Raw genomic sequence first — 24,626 nt, forward strand, 5'->3', positions numbered from 1 at the left:
AAATGTATATACCATAGGTGTCCATCTCGGTGTGTAAGCAGAATAACAGTTAAAACAGTATCTTTAAAATAAGTCTCCTAACATCTGCAGCCACCCTGCAGAATCTCCATAGATCTACAGAGTTGCTGGAAAATCTGTTTTACAGCTGGCACTTTCCAGATGACCGGGAACAAGACAACCTGCGCAGGTGTTGCCTCAAATCGGGGCCTCAACTGCAAGTGATCGAGCTCACAGAAGGCGTTAAACGGGGTTATAACTACGTGGCTGGATGGGCTAACTGGGGGGGGGGAGGCGGCGAGGGTAGGATGTTGCTTTCTCTTGCCAGATGGAATGACAGACACAACATGCAACATCAGTCTCCTGTTGAACTTAATGAAATATTCCTTCCTCCTCTTTTTTCCCCCCAGTGACAACAATATGAGCTAGTTTAGACTGAGAGGCAGGACTGGCTAAAGTCACCCAGCTGGTTTTCCCACCTAAAGGAGGCCTGAATCTCACTCCTACTGGTTCCTAGGCCAGCACCTGAACCACTACACCAAACAGGCTCTCTTGTGCCACTCTGCCAGGAGATATGTAGGTGTATTGGTCTTCTTCAGTCATTCCAGCTAGAAAGAGAAAGGGGTGGAACGCTTCTCAGTTTTGTGCTTGGCAGACAGGCAGAAGGAGAGTGTGCTTGCGGTTTAATGGGACAAATATTCTGTTTCTGGGTGGAAACATCACCACTCCACCTGGGAATCTTCCAGGAAACAGCCCTGAAAGATTCTCAGGTGGAGTGGTGATGCTTCCCCCCAGCAACAGTATATTTGTCCCATTAGTCAGCACTCTCCTCCTGCCAGTCTTCCAAGCACAGAATTGGCAGTCTTGAGGGATCATTGAACCCCCTAATTGTTTTCCAGTATCCCAGTTACATGCCCCCACCTGCCCTGTGGGTCAGCGCACCTGTGACCCTGTTATTTTGAAAAGCCTTTAAAAAGTTTTGTTCATCAGGGTGGGAGGGGATTTGCGAAACTTCATGTATATATTATACTGTAATATGGTGTTTCTTAATGCGAGTAACCTTAAAATGTGTGGATTTTAACTCCCAAGCTGGTTGGGGAATTCTGGGAGTTGAAGTCTATACATCTTAAAGTTGTTCAGGTTGAGAAACCTGACCAACATAATATTATATACAATACAGTATATAAATGTGACTGGATGACGCAAATGGGGGACTCCCCAGGGCCGGGGCTCTTTTGCCGGCCAGCCGATCGTGGGAAACGAGCAACACGCGGATCCCCACATACACGGAGCGTTGGGTCCCTTTCTCGATAGTCTCGCGAGTTAGACTGCAATTCCCATGATGCCGAGGGGCTGCTTCCGCCCTCTACAGACAATGCCTCCCCTTTCAGCGAAGGACTACAATTCCCGGCGTACTTTGCTTTCCTCACCACACGCAATAAGGCGCGTGTCGCCTTTGATTGGGTATCGGCGATAGCGTCGCCAATAGGAAGAGAAAGGGGCGGGGAGAACGCCGTTCGGCCAACCTCCCAAGGGCCGCTTCCTGGCCCGGCCAATGGGGGAGCGCGTTGCTGCCCGGTGCCGGCGACGTCGCGCTCTGAGGGGAGCTCGGCGGCCTCGGCCCGGCATGGGCAGCCCGCGCTCCTCTCCCGCGCCTCTCCGCTGAGCACCCGCGCCCGGCCATGGCCGGCCCCTCCCGAGACCTGGGCACCGACGTCTTCGACGAGGCCGTGCGGAACACCTGCGACGTCGCCTCCCATTGCAAGCGGTGAAGGAACGGCGCGGGCGGGGCTTTCGGGGGGGGGGCTCTGTGGCCTGGCGCGGCCCGCTGAATCGGGGGACCGATCGTGGCGGGATGGAAGACCACTAAGAAATCTCAGGAAGAAAGGCTAGCGGGGGGGGGGTCCCAGAGCCCCCCTGAGAATAGCCCGCGGAGCCCGTGAAGGTTTTAGGCCCGGGGCTCCAGCCACGGGGCTTATAATCCCGTTTAGCGCCTTCTGGGAGCTCGGTCAGTTGCGGTTGAAGGAGGCCCCGATTTGAGGCGACACCTGCGCCCGTGCCCGGACACCTGGGAAGTGCCAGCGGCAAAACAGTCGCTTGTTGAGCTGGGCCGAATGAAGAAGAAACTGCAAGCAGGAGCCCCGGCATGTCTGTAGCTTACTGGGCTGCTCTCGTTCGTTTACAAGCCTGCCTTTCCTCCAAGGGCTACTCGGGGTGGTGTGGCCCTTCCTGTCCCCACCTTGAGAAGAGTGAACTCCAGCTTAAGGGCTGGAGGGAGATTTGGACCGCAGGGGCTTTACTTTTTCTCCAGCCATCTAGAAGAGTTTTTGTTATTATTTGTATTGGGGGCACTAGGATTGTAGATGATCACAAGTTGGTTATAAATAAACAGCATGAATTGGTTGCCAAATTGACAAGAGTACTTTCAGCCAGCATCAGTTAAGGAAATTTTGTATGTTCCAAATCAGTGGTTCTTAACCTGGGCGATATTGCCCCCCAGGGGGCGATTTTGTTTTTCAAGGGGGTGATGGAACAAAAATGGGGCGATATGGGGGCAATGGAGCGAGAAGTTTTGGGGACACTTTTGAGATTTTTTCATACAGTGAATCGCCGCATATCTGTCGTACAAAAACATCAGATCGCTCGCTATTAGTGGATTGAATTGTGTTTTCAAATGTTCCTCCAGCTAGCTTCAGTACAGAACGTCGTACATATGTGAAGACGCATCGCTTATCTTCATGCACGTTGCGCAGCAGCCTCTACCCATACAGTGGCGCGCCATTGGCCAGAATATGGGAGATATGGGAAAAAGATTGGAAATAAATTATTTACATCGATATGTCCTGATGACAGTTTTAAAGAAAACAAAAGAAGTGTTTGCATAAATTGAAGAATTATTTCCTATGTTGTGATTGAGAGTTTATGTTGGGGGAGGGGGGCGATGACAACTTCCTCATTGGCTCAAGGGGTGATTCGTTCAAAAAGGCTAAGAACCACTGTTCCAAATCATAGTTCTACAAAGTAATCATTCTGTCCTCGATTAGTAGCACTATAGCCTCAGGTATTGTGCAATGTTTTGGGGTAACCCACTTAATGTTTTTAAACAGGCTGGGTACATATTTATAGGAGGATGCTTTAATATTGATTTCTGCCATGAACATGTATTTTATCTAATCCTATTGTGCTAGCTCTCCTTGCATCCATATATGTACAAACCTGGTTTTTCATCCAGTGGTTTTCTCCTAGAATTGATAGTACACAGTTTTCCACTCCTACCTGCCTGTTCAGACCAGCAGCTGCTTCTGAAAATATTCATAAATATTTTGAAGAGGCTCTTTTCCATCTTTTAAACATGGAATCATAGTATGAATTACCCTAATTTATTTAATGTAGATAAGACCTACTTTTCTAATTTAGACTGATACTCATATAGGGTAGAATTTTGTTTTCAGTGGAATAGGAGTTTGTTAAAACACTGTTTTTCTTTCTGTGATCAGATATGCTGTAAGTGTTGGTTACTGGAAAGACCCTTACATTGAATATTTTGTAAGCCATCCAAAAGAAAGGAAGGCACCTGAAATCAGCCGTGGTAGGTTATAAACAAATATTTGTGGGGCAATTTGTTTTGCTTCATGAACCTATGGCAAAAGGAAGAACAGAAGAGGTGGGTGGTGGATCGGAGCTAACTAAAAATTATTTTCAAATGTTTTCAAAGCTAAAATTTGTCCACTAATTGGTTTTTTTTTTCCCCTAAGGGTATTATGCACGGGTCCAGGGAGTTGGTCGTTTACTTAAGGCTTTCTTAGAAAAGACAAAATGCAATTGCCAAATTATAAATCTTGGTGCTGGCATGGATACTCTGTTTTGGAAATTAAAGGTAAAATAACTTATAATATTATCTCAAGTGTGATCTCTAATTATAATTTCTTAAAGATTTTGGTTTTTTCCACCTTTATTGATTATATAATGAAGTTAGGCAAACTGGGATCCTGTAGATAGTTTGGATGTCAACTGTCATCAACTCCATCCAATATAGTTGAAGTTAAAGGATTATGGGGCTTGCCATCCAAAATATCTTAAGGACGACTTCCGGTGGATTTTGCGTGCGTGATGGCGGCTACTTTGTAGCCGTCCTCCTGGGTAAGTGTAAGAACCGCTATGAACAGCAGATATCAGCTGTTCAGCGGTTCAAAATCCCCCTCCCGGGCAAAGGGGGGGGGTAGAGAGTGTCTGAATAGTGGTAGAGCCTCTTTCGCACCCCCCAAGTTTTTTTTTTTGGGGGGGTGAAAGGAGTGCTCCCACGGAGTTCAGACTTGTCTCCGCTTCCCAGCTGTTTTTGTCCTCAGGGACAAAACGAGCCGCCGCAAACACCTCCGTGCTTAAAGAGAACTGGTGAGTTTTTTTTTTTTTAAATGGACAGAGCTGAGTAGAGGATTTAGTTTTTGCTTTCTTTGACTTATTTGGATTTTAAGTTTTAAGATTTGTTTCTATTTTTATTCTCTCTTTTTATTTTTTTTCTTTGTTGAAAGGGAAAGTAAAATGGCGATCGGCAAACTCCTCGGTGTTTTTTTTTCTGGAAGTTAGAATGCTGACCGGCAGGCTTTTTGGTGTTTTTCTTTCTTTCCTTTCCCTTTCTCTTTTTATTTCCTTATGATTGGAATGGTTGTTTTTGGTATCTCTAAGTATTTTTTTTGGAACGGACTTTTTTTTATTTAATTATTTTTTTTTTTCCCCTTCTCCCTTTTTTTTTCCTTTGAACTCCCTTTTTTTTTTTATTGTAATGACCCTTTTTTGAAGGACTTTTTTTCTGTTTAATTTTTTGTAATTTTTAAGAAGGAGTAAAACTTTTTTTTAATTCTTTTTCTCTTCCTTTTTTTCCCTTTTTTCTTTTTATTATAATGACCTTCTTTGGAGGGAGTTATATTTTTGAAGGAATTTTTATAATTGCTTAAGAAGGACTAAAGGTTTTTCTTTAAGATGGCTCCAAAGCGTCCAGGGATTTCTACAGTTTCTAAATCAACAGTTTCACCCTCTTCTGGGGGTCAGCTAATAACTATGAAGGACTTGCAAGACATGATGGGAGATGTTATAATTCAAATTAGGGCAGAAATGAAAAAGATTCTAGAGGAAAACAATAAGATCTTGAGACAAGATTTTGTTTTGGCTTTAGAAGGTGTTGCTTCTGTTCTTGAAAAGGTGAACTCCCATGTGGAAGAGGTAGCTGAAAAAGTGGACATAATGGAGGGGAAAATTGAAAGTATGGAAAAAGAAATGGAAAATGAGATTCTTATGCTTCAATATGGACAAATGGAATATGCCTTAAGAATTAGAGGCCTGGGAGAGTCTTTGCAAGGAGATCTGAAGGAGATGGTTGCAAAGGACTTTGCATTGATTTTGAATAAAGAAAAAGAGGGAATACTTAATGAAATTGAAAAATTATTTAGGGTTAACTCTGTGGTGGCAGCACAGAAGAATCTGCCAAGAGATGTGGTAATTTACTTTGGTAAAAGATCTTTACGCAATGAAATTGTGCAAGCCTATTATAAGAAGAGATTTCAAATTGCTTCACAAGATGTTATAATTTTTAAAGAGATCCCATCTAAAATTTTAAGAAGAAGAAAGGAGTTTGCTTTTTTAGCAAATGAACTTAAAAAGAGAAAAATTTCATTTAGATGGGATGTTCCGATTGGAATGGTGGTGAATTACTGGGGACATGTTATAGACTTAATACTGTTTCTCAAGCAAAAGATTTTTATACTTCGGTCCTGGGGGTATGTGCATCGCCATCAATTAAGTTTAAAGCTTTGGAAGAAAAGAATGTAGAATCACAGTTTGAAGAGCCTATATTTATGAAAACTGGAGAATTTTTGTGTGAGAGGCCTCAACAAGTCCAGGTTGAGGAGCAGAAGACAACTTGTGCAGTATATAATCCCAAAGAAAAGCAGCAACAGAAGAAGGTTAAGGAAGTTTCATATTTAGTGGTTTCTGAATCTCTGGGAGATGTTAGACCTACAAAGTCTTTGGAGCAATCTTTAAGGGTGGAATTGTTGCCTGAAATGGAAACTGGGAAATCTCAGTCTGAGGGGCATCAACAAGAGAGGAACGGGCAGAGGATAACTTGTACAACTTACAATTGTAAAGATCAATACAAGGAGGAATTTAAGGAACCCTTATTGGCTTCGGAGTCGATGGGAGATTCAGGAATTTTGGAGCAGTCTCCTAAGGCAGAACTTGCAGCATTTCTTACGAGTTTGATACAAGAATGGAGAAGGGAAATGGAAGAATGGAAGAATGGAGAATGGAAAAAACTGGAATGTGAATAATTAATAATACTAATATAATTGAGATTGATAAGGATGTAGTTTTTTACGGATGGAATTAGTTATTGGTGAAGATTGAAATGTTTAATGTGTTTATTAACTTTGTTGTTTTAAGTTTTGAACCTTTAATGATAATATTGTTTAAATTTGTGTTTTGAAGGGATTATAATTTGCTTATTTTAGTGAGTGGATTCTAATATTTTAAATTTTAAAAATTTGTGGTTTTGGAGGGAGTTTATATAGAGTGATGATTGTATTTAGATTTGTTTAGGATTTAAAAGTGTTTTTAGTTTTTAAATATTATTATTAATATTTTTAAGACAAAATAATTTGTTTAATTAAATGTGCTTAGATTTGTTTAGGACTTATAGGTTTTTTAAGTTTTTGTTTTTTTTTTTTTTTTTTTTTTTTTCTTTTTGGATAGGAGAGAAGATTATGAAGATTGAAGGAAATATGTACTTACTTTAAGTTCTTTAAGAGTATTTAGCTTTAATGGTATAACAAAGATTTGTATGTTTATTTTTTCGTTTTAGGATAAAGAAAGAGGGAGAAATTAGATTTTATATTATAGATATAGATATTCAAAGAAAGTAATGTTTAAATTTGTGTTTTTGGAGGGAGCTTATATAGAATGATGATTGTATTTAAATTTGTTTAGGTTTTAAAAGTGTTTTAAGTTTTTTTTTTTTTTTAATTAAGCCTGTACTCAGCTCTGGGAAGTCCAGGGGAGGGTTTGGGAGGTTGGGAAGGGGGGGGGGTGAGGTAGGGGGGGGTATGGGAAGGGGATTTGTTTTTGTAAAATGTAAAAATTTTCAATAAAAAAAAAAAAAAGAAAAGAAAAAAAAAAAAAAAAAAAAGTAAACAAAATATCTTAAGGACACCAGATTTCTATCTTACAGCAAAACAATGTAAGTGTGGTTTATATTCCAGAGAATTCAGCTATTTGTTCTAATTCATAGGACACTCTGTAACTTACAAAGCATTTTGTGTATCAATGAAAATGGTTTCTAGAAAATAATTTGCAGCCACTACGCTTGGACATGGCTGAGCATTTCATGATCTACAGAGTGCATATGATAGTAAAAAACTCCGCTCCTTTAAGTCTGTCTACTTTTTCTCTTACTAGTAAATCAATGATCTTGAATAGGATTGCCAGGAAGAGGATAAATCAGTCCATCTAATATCTCTCAAGCAAATTATTGGGGGTTAGGTCATTGCTTCCATCTTTTTTCCAGTTTTTTGCTTAGTATAGGTGGGGGATTAGGTTTAGGAATATAGTATGAACAGAAGAAAGACATGTCTAACTGTGACTCCAGAATCTTAGCCTAGCAGTCACAAAAGTTGAAACTTAAAGCAAAGTTATGGTATGTTTCTTTTGCCCTCAGTGAAAATATTGGAATTTATCTGTTTTCCTCCCTTTTCAGGATGAGAATCTTCTTCCTTTGAAATACTTTGAAGTTGATTTTCCATCTATAGTCTCAAGAAAAATTCATTACATCAAGTAAGTGCTGGAATCTGTATTATCTTTGAACAACTGAATGAATGCCTTTGTCTTTGGAGAAGAATTTTAGAGCAAAATGACTAGAAGTGATACTGAAATAGTCACATTTTAATTACTTTGCTTTATTGTGAAAATATGTAACACAAGAAGTATAGTAAACTCTTACCTGCTATTCTACAAATTGCGCTTTTATAGTGTTGCCTGATTAAATGTGACTGTGCTATTATGAATGTTTGATGGAGATTTTGTACATTTCTGTCTTTTCACATCTCCTGTTTGATCTAAAGCAGGGGTGTCATGCGGAAGCCATCCCCAGCCCCATTGCCAGCAATGACAAAATATGTCATGCGACGTCACGTCACAGTTTGACATGTTTGCTCTAGAGCAAGAACTCTACATAGTAGTTGCAGTTTTGTCAAAACGCAAGAAAGGGTGCTATTCTTTTTGTCAGTATATTGGACAGGTTCATAGACTTGTACAGGGGTAGGCACCCTTGGCTCTTTTATGACTCGTGGACTTCAACTCCCAGAATTCCTGAGCCAGCTATGCTGAGGGGACAGGGAGAGGTTTCTAAGCTGAGCCATGCTGGCTCAGGAATTCTGGGAGTTGAAGTCCACGAGTCATAAAAGAGCCAAGGTTGCCTATGCCTGGACTTGTAGATGCTGTCACCTAAAGCTGAAGTGGATATGGTTTTTTTTTTCTTTTTGAGTTAATCTGAAAATAGGAAGGTGAATTTCAAGTATAATTTCATAATGATTTTCTTTAAAGCTGCTATGATTACTTTGCAGAAGAGTGCTTTAAATAAAGCAGGAATTTTTCCTTCAATCAAATAATTATGAGAGCAAGTTCTCACATAGTTAAAAGCAAACATAATCAGTTAGCAAAACAAGTAACAGGAAATCTGCCTTTCTCACACAAAGGAGATAATTCTAATTCTTTGCATCATGCTGCCAGAGAAGGCAATAAAAAAACAAAGACATGCAAAAATGACCACAAATAATTATGCAGCAGTTTATAATAATGTCCTACATGCATATCCTAATTACTGTAAGATGTCTAAATAGGATAGCCTTAGCTTATAAATGTGATTTATGCATTTATTTATGCAGGCACAGTCAAACAATTATATCTATAAAAATACTTTCATACTTTATTGGGTTTAAGAATTAGCACAGACCAAGTATTGCTGTAATAATCAGAAATATATCTAGAAAATGTAAACATTATTAAAACTATATTATAATGCAGACCTTTTAAAATGTAAAAATCAAAAATCAAGCATGAAAATAATTTTACTTTCTAATAATATCTGTAAACTAATTATCTAATCCTGATAGGTTCAAGCCAAGTTAAGCAATGTCTGGTTAGCGAACAGAGATTCATAGCCAAGTCCTGTCCAGGGAGTCTATTCCTTAATAGATATCTTTAAGTTGCCTGGAGTGCATCCAGAGGGATGGTGAGACAACATTGCTTAAATGTTGTCTGTGGTGGTAAAAAAGAGTGAATGGCCTTAATTATATGATCCTGGGATTTCAAAACAAATTCAAGGTGTTTAAAAGTACTTTTAAAGAATTTTTCAAATTATAGTTAGTCTGCGACTTACAACAGTTCATTTAGTAACTGTTCAAAGTTACAAAGGGAGTGAAAAAAATGCCTTATGATTGTTTTTGACACTTCGGACTATTGCAGCATCCCCAGGGTCACATGATCAAACTTCAGATGCTTGGCAACTGACTCATTTACGACGGTGGCAGTGTCCCAGGGTCCCCTTTTGCAACCTTCTGACAAACAAAATCCATGGGGAAGCCAGATTCACTTAACAACTGCGTTACTAACTTAACTGCAGTGATTTGCTTAACAACTGGCAAGAAAGGTCGTAAAATGGGGCAAAACTCACTTAAGAAATGTCTCACTTAGCAACAGAAATTTTCAGCTCAGTTGTGGTTGCAAGTCGAGGATTACCTGTGATTTCTGCCACACAGATTTGGAGTGGCTACATTTATTCTGAACGGTGAGGAGTCCACCATCTTTCGTCTTCTTGAAAGCATCTCTGTTGACGTTGCCATTCCTGTCCAGCATCACCTGCCGATGTTTGGCTCTGGGAACGTCCCTTTGACTCAGACAAGCACAGGAGTGACGCTCAGCCTGTATTTGGTTTCTGTTACTTGTTCACTTAGTCCACTGCAGAAGGTGACCCTGCAGCCCACTCTCTTAGCTTGCTTTCAGAAAGCCCAGAACCATTCTGTCGTTGGTGTAGGAACAATTGATGCTTTCCCTGCTGACTCATGGGCTCTCTTTTCTCTTTCTCTTTGTCCTTTACAGATCAAAACCTCCTCTCTCCAAACCGATCATGGAAAGCCATTCAGGGGAGACTCTTCTCATCGGTGAGTCAGGGCAGCTTTTCTAGACTTCTCTCACGTTCCCCTGTGGGGTTGAGTGAGGGCGTTTGTTCTTGCCTTGTTTTCTTTGACCAGCCAGTGGTTGCCTCTCCCTGATGCAAGACCGGAATAGGAATTCAGTGCTACCCCCCCCCCCCAAAAGGCTTCTGTGGATTCCCTTTGTAAAATTCTGAACTAGCCTCTCCCTTAGACCTCGTTAGTTTTAGGATCCAGTCAGTTGGGTTGTTTTGAAAGACATGGTTTTGATCTGAGCTGACATGTTTGCTCATCCCCTGCAATGGCATCCCTGGAGTGCCTCCCGTCGTGACTGGAGCTAGCGATACGGGTGAATTTGTCCTGGGGAGTTTCTTCTTTTCCAGGGTCTACCCAAGATTAGGACTGGGATCAAAACCCCTTGGAAATCCTCTGTTTTCAAGTCCTCCCACAGGACTTTGGCCTCAATGCCCCCAGATCTCTCCTTTCCCACAATGTCAGCAGGTTCTGCTTGTACCTGCAGCTGATGAAAGGATGTAGGATCTGGGCTGGGCTTCTCTTACCTGAAACCATGCAGGATGAGCATGCCCGTCATGGGTTTGGAAGATGCTTCCTGTTTGATGACAGGGGCCTCGGCCTTCCTTTTTTCCTGCCATGATAGGTGCTATCTGACTGCTTCACGTCTGTGGGTTCCCCGCCCCAGCCCCCCATCAAGTGGCTTGTTATCAGCACTGGTAGCATAGTTTTTAAAAACAGCCTTATATTGTCACAGTTCTTTAGCAAACCTCCAACTTTTCTCAGGTATCAGAGGATCTGTGGCTGGCTTTAGAGTTTTCCTTCAGTGAAAAATGTGGGCCTTTGAGGCTGCTCCTCAGGTAGTCCTTTGGAAGGAATTAGCTGTTAAAAGGGTTTGCCAACCTCTCTTCTCCCCCCCCCCCCCCGATGGAGAAAAAAGAGCCTCGGAGGCAGAAATCCCAAGACCTTCAAGGTTCCTTACTTGGTTTTTTTGGACATGGCTGTCATTGCCCTCAGTTGGGGAGCATTTAAAAATGGCTCTCCCTGCTGATTCCGCTGCAGATGCCCACTGTCTGGATACCAGCCGATATGCCATTGTTGGAGGTGATCTTCGAGACTTGCCCAGACTAGAAGAAGAACTGAAGAAATGCCACATGGATCCAGAGTAAGATGGGGACTGGAATCCCTGGGTGGCGTCCACCCTGATGGCATTCAGGGAAGCCTTAAAGGCCTGGCTTTTCTCCCAGGCCTGGCTCAGGTGGTTGGGGACCCAGGAGAAAAGCCAGGGTGTGGGTGTAGTGACCCTGAGTTTTTGTTTCTCTTTTATTCTTTTACATTTATCATATTCTTGGCTTTATGGCATACTGCCCAGAGTCAGGTGGTGGCTAATTTAAATAAATGTGTAAAGGGCATTTCTGAACACACAAGACAATCTTTTCAGCACTTCTTGCAGTACCTAGGATCAAAGATGGGGGGGAAACCCTGACTTCTTTCAATCCCTTGCCCTTTTCTTCTTTCTCTGAAAGTTTGCCAACGCTCCTGATGACAGAATGTGTGCTGATCTACTTGACCATTGAGCATTCAGCTTGCCTCATCAAGTGGGTGGCAACCACGTTTCAGTCTGCCATGTTTATCAACTATGAGCAGGTAAGTCGGGACTCCTCCACTGCCCATTTCAGCGCCCAAACCAAGTATGACATAAGATCATGGGAAAGGGAGAGACAGGCCTGCATGGCTACTTCAGGGCTAGGGCTTGGTGAGCTTATAAAGCAGTGGTTCTCCACCTGTGGGTCGGGACCCCATTTGGGGTCGAACGACCATTTCACGGGGGTTGCCAAACAATGCAGTCCGCCATTTCCCCCCCTTTTCCTTAGCTGTGCTACTCCCTTTTATTCTGTTGGCTTTTGAAAGCCAATAGAAGAGACTCTCTTGAATAGAGTCTCATTCTATTGGCTTTCAAAAGCCAGTAGGAATTGTCCAGGCTGTCTCTGCCCTGCTGAGCCCGCCAAAAGTCCCATTCTGCAAACAGTGCTGCACCAGTTGAGTAGTCCTCGACTTACGACCGGTTGAATAGTCCTCGACTTATGACCGGTTGGGGGTCGCGGCATTAAAAAGGTTGAGAACCACTGTTATAAAGCCATTCCCGCAAGAGGACATTATTCTTGCCTGTGTTTGAGTTTTGCTATTTCTGCATGGCTTCCTACAGTGCAAGAGCAGAGAACTTCTCAAACTGGGTTAATTATTTATTGAGAAGCGCTTCTGAGTCAGAGGTGGTTGAACTCAAAGACAAAGCACTGGAAACAATCTTACTTTTTATTAAATATTAATCCATTGAATCTTAACATGCTGGCATTTTAACAATGGTGCAAGCTGCATCTTTATAAAAAGGAGAAACCTCTTAGGAAAAAAATGCAGATGACAGATTTGATACTGCAATTTTGGGTATGAAGCCAGTTACAGTTGGAAATGAAAACGCTGTTTATAGTGATCCAGTGTAACATACCCTTTTCTCATAAAATTGTTGGTTTTCAACACAGGAAATGTTTCCAATTTTCAGTGTTATTAGACTGACCCCTTTGCAAGTCGGAGCGTGGTGACAATTATTTGGGGTTGTACTGAGTTGCTCTGTGAGCATTATGTTATTTTATTTTTTAAATCTGTATAACATCCAGCAGTTGTGCACGGTCAGGTAGTAAGTACTGATTTAAGTATTGAAAATGGTGATTTCCTCCAAGTATTGGGATCCCACTGCTGTGTGTTCTGGAATGGGAAGAAATGATCTTTTTCCTTCTCATAAGGAACTGAAAAACCGGATTTTGCCATTTGTTTGCATTTATTGAGGCCCAAGCAGAGTTGAGCTCTTAGGACATTCTACCTAGCAGGAAGTTCTGGTGCAAAGGCCCTCGTTGCATAGGGCTGTTGCTTTAAATCACAAGTCTAGGAGAACTGTCTCTACTAATTCGACACCTGCTGTCGGAGTGCCCAGTGCATTTGCTATTTCCAGCTGGGAATTGTGAGAATCTGGTTTCTAGGGGTGCATCTAAGAATGAAAGGGAGGTTCTGGGCAGAGATTAAAAAGATACATGTGGAGCAGGATTATGGACACCTTGAATGTCGTATGAAGGCTGCATCTTTCTACCACTTGCTGGAGCAGCCGGGAGTTCCAGGGTTCCACATGGAGCTGAAAACTGCTGCTCTTTTAAGAGTTGTCTTCAATTTAGCAAGCTGGCTCTATAATGCCTTTTTGGGTTTACACTGAAACCTGAAAAGCTTGAGGCGCTCTATTGAATTTCAGAGAAGTGAATCCCAAAGCCCAACAGTTTTCCAGATTGTTGCTAGAGCAGGTAGATTCTCTTAATGCGTTTCCCCCAAAATAAGACTGCGTCTTATATATTTTTATTGACCAAAAGACCCTTTAGGGCTTATTTTGGGGGGATGTCTGACTTTGCGGCCGTCTGCCCACTCCATCCCACCATCTGGTTGCTCGCGGTCACAAAGGGGCAGGAGAGTGCACGTTGCATCGGTGCCACCGCTACCAGGTGAGGCGAGGCAGGTGGGGGGTGGGGTGGAGCTGCCCCACATGCCCCACACTGACTTACTTCAGGGCCCCCACAGGCAGGCCGCTTGGTGACCTCTCCCCACCTGTTCAATGACCCGGCTGCCCACCCGCCTCTTCCCTTTCACTCCGCTCCCGAGCTGGACTGCCATGCTATGGAGGATGGACAGGGGAAGCTCGGTTGCTTTAGCTGGCCCCCCTCTGCCATTTTGGAGCCATGGGGGAGTGATGGCGAAAGGCCTCAGCCGCCATTGCGCATCAGCCACATCCACCACTAGAGGGGCTTTCTTCTGTCCCTGCTGACCCTGCCCCCCCTGCAAATCACCTGCAGCTGCCTTCCCTGCCACTTGGGTCCTGTGTCACTGCGTCGTGTTTCGTTGCACTGCCTGCTCCCCGTTCACCGCCTGTATTGTATGGTTTCAATGGTGGCAACTCTGGAGACTGGGGGGGGGGGCCTCTCTCGGCTTGGGAGGGGAGTGAAAGAGAAGAGGCGGGTGGACAGGCAGGTAGGTTGCCAAGCGGGGAGTGGCCTGGCTGCGGGGGCCCTGAGGTAAGCAGGGCGGGGTGCATGGGGCAGCTTCACCTCCCCACCTGCCTTGCCTCACCTCGTGGCCGTGGCACCGGTGTGATGCACGCTCTCCTGCCCCATTGTGACCATGAGCAACCAGATGGTGGGATGGAGTGGGCGGGTTGTTAAGTAGGGCTTATTTTTGGGGATAGGGCTTATGTTAGGCACAAGCCAAAAAGTCAGGCTAGGGCTTCTTTTCTGGGTGGGTTTTATATTTGGGGAAACAGGGTAGATGCTCATTTGTGCACTTGTGCTCTAAATGGAGAGACAGCAAGTACCGTTCTTGTGTCTTTTCCAGGTGAATATGGCGGACCGCTTTGGACAGATCATGATTGAGAACTTGCAGAGCAAGCAGTGCCAGCTGGTTGGTGCAGATGCTTGCAGATCTCTGGAGTCCCAGGTCAGATTTCCTGGACAATGGGACTCAGCTTGGTAAAAACTTCCAATAAAAGAAGAGGGCTTTGCCCAAACTCTAATGCCTGCATTCAGGTCCCAACTTCACCGAGTACTTTGCCCTGCATGCTCCATCCCATAACACAGGAGTCCCCAACCCCTGGGTCGGTCCATGGCCCGCAAGAAACTGGGCTGCACAAGCGAGGGAAGCCCTATCTGTGCATGCGCAGGATCCAGGCAACACACAAACCATGCCCCTCCCAGCCCAGAGAACCAGTCCCTGACGCCGAAAAGGTTGGGGGCCCTTGCTGTAATAGGCCTTGTTTTGGAGAGGTGCCACGGTTGAGGAAAGGGGATTGCTCATGCTGATATTATACAAAATCCAGCTGACTGGCCTGGTGGCCCTCCTAGTCTGAGAGCTGCACTGTTTTTGTCCTTAGAACTATAGAGTTCGTCAGGGCCGTTTAAGTCGCTGAGTCTAACTCCCTGCAAAGAGCGAAGCAGGAATCTAAACTGACCGTATCCCTGAGAGGTGCCAGTTCAGCACTTCCTTAAATGCTGCTTCTTGTTGAACTCTTCCTTCTGTGAGAAGATTTTTCATGATGTTCAACCAGGTTTTGCTTTCCTGGAAGTTTTATCCATTATTTTATCCATTATGTATCCGTTATTGAGAAAGATCGAGAGCAGGTTGATTGTTTTCTTTGTGACATCTTTTCAGAAGTTTAAAGGTTAAAAAAAAAAGATTTTTTTTTTGAAAATTGAAAAGGAATTTTCAAGGCTAAACCTTCCGAGATCCTTCAGACTGTTAACTCTTTGCGGGGTAACATCCTGTTCAGACACACTTTCAGACCCACTGCTTGGCAGCCTGTTCTAGTATTTTGCCCAACTATAATATTAAGCTGAATGTGAGGTAACGTTTTGAGTGATTTATCTACTTTTTGAGTCCTGGAAAATTTGCCTCTAACAGATTTTTCTACTGCATTTCATTCGCAGAAGGAACGATTCCTGCAACATGGCTGGGAAACAGTAAATGGTCTTGATATGCTGAAGGTCTATCAGAGTTTGCCATCAGATGAGATCAAAAGGTAAGCTCCTCATTGGGGTGTTTTTATTCAGAGAGAGAAAAGGAGAGAGCAGACACGTGCGTGCATGTTTGTATATCTGTTCGCATAAAGCATGTGAAAGCTGGTTTGGAGTAGTGGTGAAGGTGCTGGCCTAGAAGCAAGGAGACGGTGAGTCCTAATCCTGCCTTAAGCATGAAAGCCAGCTGGGTAGGTGGCTTTGTGCCAGTGACTCTCTCAGCCCAACCCACCTCACTGGGTTTTTTGGGGGGGAGGGGGGAAGAGAAGACAAGAATACTCAGTAATGGATAGTTAGCGGTGAAGGTGCTGGACTAGGAAGAGGGGGGCCTAGTGTTTCCTCAGCCATGGAAATTCCCTGCAGAAAATTCCCTGAGGGACTCCAGGCTAGTCCCTCTCTCTCAGCCCTAGACTGGAAAATTAAAAAAAAAAAAATACATATCTGCTCACCTGCACTGAAGCAGCACAGTCAGCTATTGTGCGTGACCTTCAGTGAACAGGCCTTCCTCTGACTATGGTTTGAGCCGAGGTGATAATGATGACAAAGACCACAGAGATTAATAATGGTGATAATGATAATACAGTTTTAAAGTTACAGTATAATAGATAGTTTATATGCAAAACTAGATAGCTACAGTGCGTGTTAGGGTAGCCCTTGACATGTTTGCTTGCAATAGAAACAGATGGCAGATAGCCCTGAATCAGCCACATGCCTGGTGGAGATAGTTGGAGGTGCTCTGACCTTAAGCCCTCCCAGCCTGAACATGTGAAAGGGCAGGCCACAGAGTGAGGCGCCTGATGCTGATCTGCAGGCCCAAGATAAGACTAAATGAGGGATTGCAGTACTTGAACTAGCCTTGTTCCAAAGCAGGGGTTGTCATCTGAAACTGAATTTGGAAGTGAATAGATAATTTACTTCCATGTAAATTATGATGTATTTGTTACAAAATTGATGTATTTTTAAATTACCTAACACCCTTTCCTAAAACTGCCAAACCTAGAATAAAGGGAAACAAGAATCCTGCAGTGTAGTCTTAACCCAGGCTGAGGAACTCTGGCTGAGGAATTCTGGGCCAAGTTTGAAGACCCCTGTCTTAACCAGTGTGCTTTTGCCTGGTGAGTTTGATTGGTGTGTCGAACCCAGTGAGCAAAAGCATTCCTACCTGTTGAGCTCAGCTGGGTCTCCAGAGAGAACAAATGGGTCAAGGGGTGTCTCCAGAATGCATGTCCAATTCTTCTGAATGCTGCTGATTCTTTGATCTTGGATGAAACATCTCAGTGGATCCATGTACAGTATATGTTAAAAACCAGGACAGGCTAAGCCCTGAAGTATCCTCTATATATGCCAAGAGTTGTGGAGTGGAAATTAATCCTGAAATACTCTTTGGTTTTGTAGCATTTTGCTCCAGCAAGCCAAGGTTTTGCACCCACCTAAAAGTGAGTACAAAAACTGCACACCACCTGAGAACCAATATGGCCTCAGCTGGCACCAAAGTGTAATAATAATTTTATACTTTTTGTTCCAGTAAGCCTTAATTGGTTGTCCTAGTGTTTAAGAGGTACCAAAATGTCAAATCGGGATTCAGATGCAGCATCTAAAAACTCAACATTGTTATATTCACCCCAAACTAGGAATGTGCAGAACTCACTGATAACTTCAGGAAACTGCCCCCGGAACGACAAGGTCTGGAGGGGGAATGGAACATTCCAGGGTTCAACGGAACGTTCTGTTCCTGAATTGGTGAGTTTGCACATCCACAACCAAAACCTTTGCCAAAGTTTTTTTGCAGTTTGTTCCATCAAGCCCAGGTTTTCTATCTCTTCCCTCCTCTAAAAGTGGGTAACTGATACTTGGAGAACCCAGAATATGTATTTTTCTTAATGGACTGAAAACAATGGATGGGTTTCTTAGGTAAGAGAGTGAGTGAATTGTAAAGCACATTTTGATAAAAGGATGATAATGGACAGGATATAATTAAGTCATATATATTGGACTTGACACTAATGCTTCTTACTGATGCTTCTTACATTAATAGGAAATGTTGGAAAAATAAATACTGCATGATCTGGAAATAAATTTTAGTCTTATTGTCAGGGAGAAAGACAGCAATTGCTCTATTTGGAGAAATTTGGCTCTTAAGGCGTTTTGGTTGCATATCTGACATTGGGATTACAATTAAGTTATCAGTGAATAAATATTGGCCCTTTATTGTAGAAAGGAACAATAACAGGATAATTTGCAGAGATGTCTGCTATTCACAAATGTCTGTTAAATAGAACAGAAGAGAGGTACATAATTATGTTCTATTTAGCAGACAATTTATGTTCTTTGTATGATGATGCTATGATGCAAGCTTCTTTACAAATAACTTAGATTCAGCCACATTTAAAGTTTTATAACATAAGAGTTTGCAAAGTTATGTTTGGTTTACTCCATATAGGCTCAGATCAGAAAATTGCCCTAGTAGATTTTTAAAAGGATTTGCTATATATGTGAGATTGTCAGTTCCAGGCGGGTCTCATAGTCCCAGGGCTTTTCCTTGGTCTCACCATAATTGTGAGACTTGGCAGAAGCTGATGGAATGCCTCTGGGATTAGGAAGTCTCTGTCAGCCTCAAAACAAATAGCCTTGTGGAATTAAAAGCACAGAAAAGTGAAAGCATGGTTTTAAGAAGTTGCTGCTGACTCTGCTGGAACAGTTTTGTGGGCCCACGGCAGTAGTACAATGCTTAAAAAGGTAAGCATCTGAAAAGCTACTTTGTGCCTACCTAATATAAAAGAGAAAAAGGATAACAGTGGGTTTATAAATAGAACTACATTACTTTGTAATTAGTTTATTAAGTTTATACTTAATGTAGTATAACTGAAAATACTGTATTTTAACTAAATCAGTCTAAAGCTGTTGAAATCCATTTTAATGACTTTGATCACATGCCAGTTTTGTATAGTGAGCTTTTATAGCTAAAAACCTGTATACCATGCAAGCTTGATATTTTAAAATAATAAAAATGGTCAACGGGACCAAATTGATTTTGGGGTGCTCTGTAGCATAACACACAATCATGTCAGCTACCCACTTTGGCGAGGAAATGAAACCTGAAAGTGCTGGTAGAAAAAGGAACAAAACTAGTATAAAACTTTGACCCAGGTTTTTGGTAAATACAGCAATGTTGGGGTGTGTGTCTTAAGGGCTTCCTTTGAACCCCAATTTAAAATGCCTTAATTATGGGGACACAGGCTGGGCTTTATTGAGCAAAACTTTGGCTATGTTGGTTTTATGGTACTCTGTAGCTCTCACAGAGGGCATGTCAATTATCCATTCTTGGCTGTCATTCAAAAACTGTGATGGAATAAGATACTGTAGTATAAAACTTAATTGGTTTTGAGTGGAAACCAAATTTCACAATTTTTGGTTTGTTACCTATTCTGTGAATATGGCTCGCCAACTCACAGATTGTGATACAGCAGTTCAGAGGCACCAGCAGGCTCCTTTGTTGGGCTCCTTGGACTGACCCCCATAGAAATCCTGAAACTCCTGACTCCCATCAGAGTCTTGAATTTTGGTTGGGCTGATATGTGTCAGGAAGCCTGACTCAAAGCTGCCCTTTGAGCTCTGGACCTAGCTAGGAATTAGACCCTGGCTTAGTCCATCCTGGTAGCTCCTTCCTCTCTTAAGTGCAGCCTGTGTCTGCTATCACCTGTCTTGTCATCTTCCTTTCTTCCTTCCAGGATAGAGGCCCTTGAGTTCCTGGATGAGAAGGAACCATTTGAGCAGCTCATGCAACATTACAGCCTGTGCTGGGCTATCAAGGATTCCCAGAATTTAGGTATGCTCCTCTCTCTTGTCTCTTGCTTCAGAGCTCGAAGGACTCATACAGGCTGGGCCGTTTGGGAAAACACACGTGTTGCTTGTTGCTCTGCGTGGAGGCAGTTGGTCCACATGCGTCTTGGCTTAGAGTCAAGATTTTTTCCAAATGTTTATTAAGAGTTATAAATGAAAAGAAAAAAAAATCAATATAACTATTAAATATATAGAAAAAGAAAAGGAAAAAGAGACATAAAAAAAGAACCAGCTTTCCCCTTCATCTCAGCAGGTAAAAGTAATTTTATTAGCTGTGACTGTCTCAAAATATCTGTCTCAAAATATCTCAAAAAAATCTCTCTTCATCCTATAACTCATCCCTTAGGTAAAGAAAACAAAGTAAAATGGTATGTCAGTGTTTTGTCAGCAAAAGTCCAATAAATAATTCAAAGCTATAATTCCAAATCCCTCTGACCTCTTAATCCATCGTTAACTTTTCAAAATCCATATACTAAGCATCCTTTTGCTTCATAGTCCTAAAATCATACTTTTAAAACATTTAAAATCAAATTTATACCATCTCTTTTAAGGACACAGAAACTTATCCAATAAATACAGTAAAACCTTGCTGGTCAAATAGCTCCAATACCCAAACAATAAAATAACGCAATAGGGGGATTAAGATAGAAGGCTCGGTTGGGCTTAATGTGTGTATAGGCTGCTCTGCAAGTGTGACCTTGATGTAGTCCCAGCCACTCCATTCGTAAGCCAACCTTTAAAATGGCGGTCTGCTCCCGAGGAGCGGCTGTCCAGAGGCAAGTGGACAATCTCAGCCGTTTCCCCTCAGACCCAGCATCTACCTGTGACTCCTTGCAAAAGCTGCCTTCTAAGGTCAGCCCTCCGTGGTGTTCCCTGCAAGTGTCCTGCTTACACGAGGGTTTTTGGATTGCATTGGGAGGAACTGGGAGGTTCTGCAAGAGTTTGATGGGCTTCTATGGGAATCTGAGGGCAAAAAAAGTTCACCCAGATTACAGACAGTTTTCTGTTACTTTGCTTCTTGATGGGTTTTGGGAAACAGGTTTTTCTGGTTAAAAAACTGTGAAAGCCCCAAATTCTCCCCTGTCTTTCTACAGGCCTTGCAGACATTACTCTGTGATGCGTTTGCTCCAGTGGAGCTCCAGGTGAATCTGCTGCCCCCTCCTGGTGGGCCTCTGCATGCCTCCGCTGCCCCCCTGTTCCCACAAAGGCGCCCGCAGGTGAACATGCGCCTTGGAGCCTGGCAAGCCCTCTCCTCTCCCCCACTCGTGGCACGTGACAACCTTTTGAATAAATTACTCTTTTTGTGAGCAGCTGAAAAACAAGCAAGTCTCTCTCTCTCTCTTTTGTAGAGATTTTTCTAAAAAAAAATAATACTATGAATGGAAAGAGATTCAGATTTCTTCTAGATGTACAAGTGATGCTTTTTCCCTCTCCTTGACTTGCTGGCTGCCTCAGAACTGGGCTGAGGATTTCAACTGGGGCAGGAAAGCCCCCCCCCCCCGTTGTCTGTCAGCCATCCTTAGAGGCCCCCCTCCTCCCTGGGGTCTTGCGTTTTTCTTCCTTTCTGAAATAATGTTCCCGATGCATTTCTTCTGCCTTGGGTTTCTTGGTATTTTCCATAGGACTCCGCTTTCTTCTTCTTTTTCCTCAAAAGAGAGCTGGCTTCAGTCTGGGAAGCTCTCACGCTCAGCGAGGGGGAAATCCTGCTGGCTCTGAGCTGCAGCTTGTGGTGGCTGTATTGAGACACACTCCCGACCCTGAGAGGGTTAATAAAGGGTGAAGTTTTGTAAAGCTGTTTCATGCCTTTTTTTGATAACTCAAATAGCCATTTGATTGAACAAGGCTCTGGGTGCCCCAATGCAGCAGGCCCAGAGTGCCAGACGGCACTACCCCATGGACATTTTCTCCCTCTCCAGGAAAGGGAATTACTTCCCTTTGTTCAACCTAAAGGAATTCCCCTCCCCTGCTGGGAGCAGAATCCCCCCTCCCCAGAATTTTCCTCCCTGACTTTATCCTTTGATCACCTGACCCATTTTCTTCTTCCTGTCTTCACAGAGATTGTTTAAACAAGTGCTCTCTTCCCAGAGTGCCTTCCTCCCTGTCTAGTGGCCCCCTAAAGGGGCTAACCACAAGCTAACTGGCACTCAAGACCCTAACCAGGTTCACCCTAAAAGCTTCCTTCTGCCAGTTGGGGCACAGTTTGGGGGGCTCTTCTATCAGACACCAGAGCCCCTGATTCCTAACCTGAGACCTGTAAGCATCAACCTGTTGCAAATGTTTCCATTGACACCTGGACTGCGTGTCCCATCTAGTTTTGTATTCCCCTTTATTTATAAGAATCAGAAAATATATGACCTTTTTCCCTCTCTTGATGACTCCATTCTTTCCTTAAGTACTTCCTTCATGCAAGGTAGGCTGAGATGATAGACATAACAGGCAGCCTCCCCAGTTTGCTTTCTGGGAATGGTGGCCCTCTGACGTTCTAAACATGGGGCTCACCTGCAGCCTGTGGAGCCCAGGAATTCTCAATTTTCTAAGGATTAAGTGACAGGTAACCAGCAACCTGCAGTGGGTCTGGGAGCAGGATAAGTACAAAGGAGTGATAGAGAGGGGTGTTGTGACTGTGTGTGTGTGCCCTGCCGGCAAACCTCTGTGGCTCTTGAGGGCTCCAAAGGCTGCCCTTTGATTCCTCAGATGTTCAGATTTCAACCAACAGAACCTGTTTCCCATTTTCCAAGTTCTCTTCCAGTTAACCCAGATGGACTGGGAGCTGTGGTGACTCATGCAGAGAGGCAGTAGACAGATGTTTTCTTGGGGGCTAGGAGTTTCCTGCATCAGAACAGTGTCCTGGCCTGTGTGAGAACTGATGAGAAACAAAGTAGGTAAGAGGATTGAATTGGAACAATGAAAATCTTGTCCCAGGCAGCTGCTTCTGTAGGTAGACCTTCTCCCTAGCACTTTCACCTGGTCTAAATTTGCAGTTCCCCAAGGACCGCAAGGGGGCAGCACTTCCATTGGGTGGAGGAGCTGCTGCTGCAGGATGGTCTGTCAACAGCTAATAGGGGATCTAGCTGGGTGTCAAGAGCCACCAAAGGCCAGACTGGAGCAGCAGCGGGTGAAGAAGTTGCTTCCAGCTCTGGGTGTGACCCTCTTGGAGGGTCCAGCGAAGACTCACAGCTCAGCTGCTGTCAGCAGTGGCCACGGTTGGCCCAGGCATTTGCGCATCTGATCCTTGGCTGCTTGAAGTCTCTGGAATTCACCTTTGACAAGATGAAGTCCTGCCCTGCCTTTGGTCCCTCCCTGATCTGCTCTCACCTTTGCTTTCAAAGAGATACTTGGGAAGGGTTAGGAAGCTGATAAATTATTTTTATTGGGATGGTTCAGCGGCTACCAAATTCTTCAGACATTTATTGGAACAGTTGATACTGCATATTTTCTGCTGGGTTGTTTACCTTCTAACCTTGGCCTCTACAATGAGATAGAAGCCCTTACCTGCTCAGGGGGGGCATGGTGCTCACGGTCACACCTGTTCTAGCAACAGTTGGGGGCATGACGTGGAAGAGTGGTTTGACTGAAAAGCCCTGGCTGGAGACATCAATGGGGAAGAAGTTGCCAAAGGTGCTTCTTTGTGGGAATGACTAAGCTGTGCTGCTAAAAGGAACCCTAGCAGAATAAGAGTTGGAAGGGACCTTGGAGGTCTTCTAGTCCAACCCCCAGCTCAAGCAGAAGACACTATCATTCCAGACAAGTGGCTGTCCAGTCTCTTCTTAAAAGCCTCCAGTCATGGACTACCCACAACTTCTGGAGCAGTGGTTCTCAACCTTTCTAATGCCGTGACCCCATAATACAGTTTCCCATGTTGTGGTGACCCCCAACCACTTATACATCACCGGGTGCCAGGGGCGTGGCCAAAGAAAAGGGGGGAAAAATGGCGGACAGCCTTGTTTGGTGACCCCCGTGAAATGGTCGTTCAACCCCAAATGGGGTCCCGACCCACAGGTTGAGAACCACTGTTCTGGAGGGAAGCCATTTCACTGGTTGATTCTTCTCACCATTAGGAAACTTATGCTTATTCCAAGATTGCTTGTCTCCTTGATTAATTTCTATCCATTGTTTCTTGTCTTGCCTTCTGGTGCTCTTTCCGGTGTTTCAGGAACTGTCAAGTATTCAGGTTCCCCCCATTCCCCAAAACTTCCAAACCAGATGGGTGGTGGGTGCACAGCTCGAAGCTGAGTCGGCCCTGAGGTCTAGTGGGCCAACTGTCACTTAGAAAAGTAAGCTGTAGCTGTGCCAGAGAGCAGCTCTTCTAGCTCCACCAAGATTCTCTAGGAGCAACGATGGAGCTGCACTGGAGCTCTCTTGCATGCATAGCAGGGGTTCTCTTGCAAAAGGCATCCCCCCCCCCAAAAGAAAACACAGACTGAAGCTGACCCAGGAGCTGAAATAGAAACTGCTGTGATTGATTTCTCCAGCTGCAAAGTAACAATTCCATTTTGTGGGATCCTTGTGCTCCGAGCTTGATTGTTTTCTTGCAGATGTTTCATTTACCCAACTAGGTAACATCATCAGTGCTGTTGATATTAATTAGTGCATTGATGATGTTACCTAATTGGTAATGATCACCAAGAAAACAACCAACTTCAGAGAGCACCAAGGACCCCACAGTTCAACCCCGAGCTGCAAATATTTCCTTATTGCTAATGCCAATTTGAAAGCAAGATGCCCAAATCTTTCTTCACTTCTCCATATTTTATGGGGCAAAACAGTATTTGCCTCCTTGCCCCACTGCTTCCCTGTGGGGGGGGGAGAACTTGACCCCCCCCCGGCTTAATGGAGCTCAGGTGTCCATGGCAACTAAAGAGCCTTGGATCTCACTTGCCAAGTTGGAAAGGGCAATATTGGTGAAGGGGGGAGCGTAAAATGTGAATTTCCCCAGAGACAAAATCATACCAGGTCTTGGGGGGGGGGGTGTCTGCCCTGTTCA

At 43.6% G+C, this 24,626-nt stretch overlaps 1 protein-coding gene across 7 annotated transcripts; it reads left to right on the forward strand.

Moving 5' to 3' along the window:
* Positions 1-1,528: 1,528 nt before the first annotated feature.
* LCMT1 (leucine carboxyl methyltransferase 1) lies at positions 1,529-21,433 on the forward strand. 7 transcript variants are annotated; one of them, XR_005557471.1, is made up of 12 exons: positions 1,532-1,765; positions 3,495-3,586; positions 3,753-3,874; positions 7,742-7,818; positions 10,141-10,202; positions 11,268-11,370; positions 11,732-11,852; positions 14,628-14,729; positions 15,716-15,807; positions 17,434-17,542; positions 19,531-19,628; positions 20,737-21,433. XR_005557471.1 is itself a non-coding variant. In XM_039349681.1 (11 exons), exons 1-11 carry the CDS (start codon positions 1,680-1,682, stop codon positions 20,757-20,759), a joined length of 978 nt encoding a protein of 325 aa, XP_039205615.1. In that variant the 5' UTR covers positions 1,534-1,679; the 3' UTR covers positions 20,760-21,433. The 7 variants fall into 7 exon arrangements, 2 of the variants coding, with proteins under 2 accessions (XP_039205616.1, XP_039205615.1); XR_005557473.1 differs by lacking the exon at positions 17,434-17,542 and adding an exon at positions 17,198-17,238 and having other exon boundaries at positions 1,533-1,765; XR_005557472.1 differs by lacking the exon at positions 20,737-21,433 and adding an exon at positions 17,198-17,238 and having other exon boundaries at positions 1,533-1,765.
* Positions 21,434-24,626: the final 3,193 nt, after the last annotated feature.

The sequence above is a fragment of the Crotalus tigris genome, unplaced genomic scaffold (genome assembly GCF_016545835.1).
Source record: "Crotalus tigris isolate CLP2741 ecotype Arizona unplaced genomic scaffold, ASM1654583v1 scf7180000018301.7375997, whole genome shotgun sequence".
Lineage (NCBI taxonomy): Eukaryota > Metazoa > Chordata > Lepidosauria > Squamata > Viperidae > Crotalus > Crotalus tigris.

What these genes read in the sequence shown, in the direction of transcription:
- LCMT1 (XM_039349681.1), top strand. Translation starts at nt 1,680, where the DNA reads ATGGCCGGCCCCTCCCGAGACCTGGGCACCGACGTCTTCGACGAGGCC. An exon ending in GTCGCCTCCCATTGCAAGCG is followed by an intron (nt 1,766 to 3,494) that starts GTGAAGGAACGG and finishes TTCTGTGATCAG; the next exon opens with ATATGCTGTAAGTGTTGGTT. An exon ending in AGAAAAATTCATTACATCAA is followed by an intron (nt 7,819 to 10,140) that starts GTAAGTGCTGGA and finishes TGTCCTTTACAG; the next exon opens with ATCAAAACCTCCTCTCTCCA.